Raw genomic sequence first — 3,377 nt, 5'->3', positions numbered from 1 at the left:
TTCAGTATTGACAATTTGATAAGGAATCGGCATCGGTTTTGGTTCAGTACAGATTAATACCCTTATCACCCTGTATAACAATAATGAGACGCTACCATTTACCCAAAAAAAATGGGATCATTTCTTCACAACCTCATTATATCAGTGAGCACTGGGGGAGCGGGAAGGGGGGAGGGGGGAGTATTTAAAGCGGCTTCAATTACCTGCTTCATGTACAGGAATAGGTTCTGGAGTAGACCATGCCGTGAACTATAATCTACTGAAGAAATTGATAGGTGACGATACTGAGATCATGAAGATGGACGTATGGCTATAAGCTAAACAATGATGAATTTTAGTAAGATATCCAAAAGAAGCCTAGTTGGATTTACCAGTACATTCCATTGAACATAAAAATTTAGTCTAGGTGAAAGTAAAACTCCCTCTCGGAACTTAAAATGCATTTCAAAATTTTTCAAAGTGGATTTCCAAAAGAAGCCTAGTTGGATTTACCAGTACATTCCATTGAACATAAAAATATAGTCTCCTTGAACAAACATAACAGGAGAAAACTAATGCCAAAAGAGGGTAGAAATGAAACACCTGCAACAACCATTTGCTTAAGCGGCAGCACCCTTGCCTTTCTTCCTCTGGATCTTCTTCATATAGAACTCCAGCTCCTTCCCTTCCAATATGTACCTGTTGAATGAGAGTTGCAAGGGGCAGTAAGATATAAATCCAATCCGACCAAGATGGAGAAGCATAAAAGCATAAAACTCAATATGTTTCTACTCACCCATCACATCGACCACATTGCCCAGGGCGAGAAGCGATGCAAGCCAACAACCTCCCACTGCCAAATTGCTCTTCAATATGGTGGTCAAGTTTATGATCTTGAAGACGCTTCTCTAGCTTCCTCTGAACATGGTTGCTCTTCTTTGTTTCCTCTACAGGAGCTTCTCCTTCCTGCAACAGGTAGCAAGAGGGAAAAAAAACATGATTGGGTCACCTAGACGCTGTGACAACTATATGCCAAGCATGCATATCATTGTACCGACATATGCTGCCTGCTACAAGCATGATACATAATTCCAGAACTAGATTTTCTCTAAAGAAAGTAATTCACTAGCAAGCCTCGAGTCAACCAACACTGCAGGGAAAATAACCAATGCAAATTGAAACATGAAAGAGCATTTCAGGACATTCATATATTTCTAAACATTCTACTAGATCTCATATTCTTCACATATTTGCTTTCAAAATCAATTATGTCTCATCACCTTCGAGATGACTAGATGTGTGGAATGGAATACATTATTGTTCAGCAACCTCATGACCCCATATTAGTTACACCATCACTTATACCTATAAAGTATTGCATGCAAGACAGTAACCCAATGTCCCAAATTCTCATTACTTTAACATCATCTATGCATGACAATAAAACAAGATATTTTTGACAAAAGCAGCAATAAACTAAAAAAAGAGTAAACCAATGTTCTAAGCAATTATTTTCCACACAAATCAAATATAGCATAAAATGAAGCCCATTACCAACATTTTAAAACTAGGTAATGTACCTCAGTTGTTTCCTTCTTGGCAGATGCCTTCTTCTTCCTACCGATATCAACACCATAGTGCTGAAGATACCATTGCTTAAATGGAGCGGCATCAACCTGAATAATTGCACTCTTTACTAGGGTCTGCGTCCGGACAAGTTCATTGTTAGAGGCATTGTAGACCACATCAAGGATACGTGTCTTCCGGGTGACAGCCTCACTTCCCCATGAGTAATTTCCTGTATCCAACCTGAGGGCCCTCCATTTCACATTGCCTCCTCTAACACGGATTCTCCGGACAGTCTTGTTGCTCGAAAGTTTAGTGTTGGCTGGCTGGCGCCCAAGTTCATACCTTTACAAACCAAAGAAAAAAATAAAAATATAGAAAGGGCAATAAGCAATAAGATATTTTGAGTGAAATGATACTATTGATCTCAAGTCATTGATTGAACTTCCCACCTGTAAGCTAGACATATCGATCTCCGTTAACCAGAAAAACATGAGATAACCCAATATATTTAACAGAAAAAAAAGAAAATAGCCCTACTTCCCGAATGTTAACTTCAAACTTATAACCCAAGCTATAGTTTGTCACACAAATTACAAGCTACTTTCCTACTTCTGCTTACAACTTGTCATCCGGTCTTAACTAAGTTGAAAGTTCAAGAAAATCAGTATCCACAAGTACAGTTAGAAACGAGACAGGAACGTTCAAGCTATTTTCCTACTTTTACCTACAACTTGCCACCCAGGCTTAACTAAGTTGAAAAAGAAATTCAGTATCCACAAGTACAATTAGAAACGAAACAGGAGGGTATATAGATTGATGCTTGCTATCAGCTTCAAAAAAACTATGGCTTTCACAAAAATCTGCCAGATTAAGCAATCAATTTAAAACGCAGCAAAGCTTAGGCTCAGATTTTCCAAACAAGAAACAAACACAAGAGATGGAGCTAACGAAATCCAAAAAAAGAAGGCGAACATTCAAAGTTCGAAGCTTTTATTCAGATCAAACTAATAAACAGAAAAGTGATCAAACAACAAATCAGGAATCACAAAAGAAGACATTATCAATCAAATCAGGAAAAGGGTGAACCAAGACAATGTGTTCTTCAGGTAAATTATTTTCAATCTAACAGATCGGCGGCGCAACAAACAATACACAAAATCTTCCCCCAAGTAATTTGTAAATTACACAACCCAGATCGAGATTTTGAACGAGCCAAAAGCACCATTGTAACATGATAATGGATAACTGTTTATTCTCCATAACCATAGACCCGCAAAGCATAACAGAAACAAAAGAAAGTAAAATATGAAAAGAAGAAAGCTTACTTTCTCTTCTTCCTCCATGCCTTCTTCTTGCCACCAGTGGCACGCCTCTTGTGCATGGAGTCCCGAGAGATACCTGAGACAACGATGCGAAGCCATAAGAAGAACAGATAGAGTTGCAGAGACAGGAAAATTGAGAGATTAAAGAGTTTGGAAGGTTTAGATACAGAATACGAATAAGGGCGTTAGGCTACATACCCATCTTTGCTGAGCGGCGGCGAGACGACGAACAGGAACTCTCTCTCTCTCTCTCTGTGCTTCCTTGTAATAATACCCCTCCAGATATAAAAACCCTAACCACAACCCTAACCCGAGCAACAAAGCCCAAATGAAAAGGACGGCAACCACGGTTTTCCTTAGAATTGAACCGTTCGATGCATCCGGTTATCTCTGGGCAGTAGTGCATCCAATGGCTGCTAGTCTAACAACCTATACCGTGATAAATCCTAGTTTAATGTGTGAGCCCTACGTTACAAAAAATTCCAATCCCCTTTTTTTTTTTTTTTT

General features: G+C 38.9%; 1 protein-coding gene across 1 annotated transcript; it reads right to left on the bottom strand.

Moving 5' to 3' along the window:
- Positions 1–407: 407 nt before the first annotated feature.
- Positions 408–3,220, bottom strand: LOC122057794 (40S ribosomal protein S8-like). Its single transcript, XM_042620066.1, has 5 exons — positions 3,069–3,220; positions 2,874–2,946; positions 1,560–1,890; positions 776–945; positions 408–678 (listed from the first exon to the last, which is right to left on the bottom strand). The coding sequence occupies exons 1-5, from the start codon at positions 3,070–3,072 to the stop codon at positions 600–602; spliced, it is 657 nt and encodes a 218-aa protein (XP_042476000.1). The 5' UTR covers positions 3,073–3,220; the 3' UTR covers positions 408–599.
- Between the last annotated feature and the right edge of the window lie 157 nt (positions 3,221–3,377).

Source organism: Macadamia integrifolia, chromosome 12, assembly GCF_013358625.1.
Source record: "Macadamia integrifolia cultivar HAES 741 chromosome 12, SCU_Mint_v3, whole genome shotgun sequence".
In the NCBI taxonomy this organism is placed as follows: Eukaryota; Viridiplantae; Streptophyta; class Magnoliopsida; order Proteales; family Proteaceae; genus Macadamia; species Macadamia integrifolia.
Note: the sequence above shows the minus strand (reverse complement) of the source record. Positions and strands in the feature narration are given on the sequence as shown.

Bases quoted from the DNA above. Each gene is read 5' to 3' on its own strand.
- LOC122057794 (XM_042620066.1), bottom strand. The intron at 946-1,559 runs GTACATTACCTA...TACCTGTTGCAG, and splicing joins CCAAGAAGGAAACAACTGAG to GAAGGAGAAGCTCCTGTAGA. The intron at 679-775 runs GTGAGTAGAAAC...CTCATTCAACAG, and splicing joins CAATGTGGTCGATGTGATGG to GTACATATTGGAAGGGAAGG.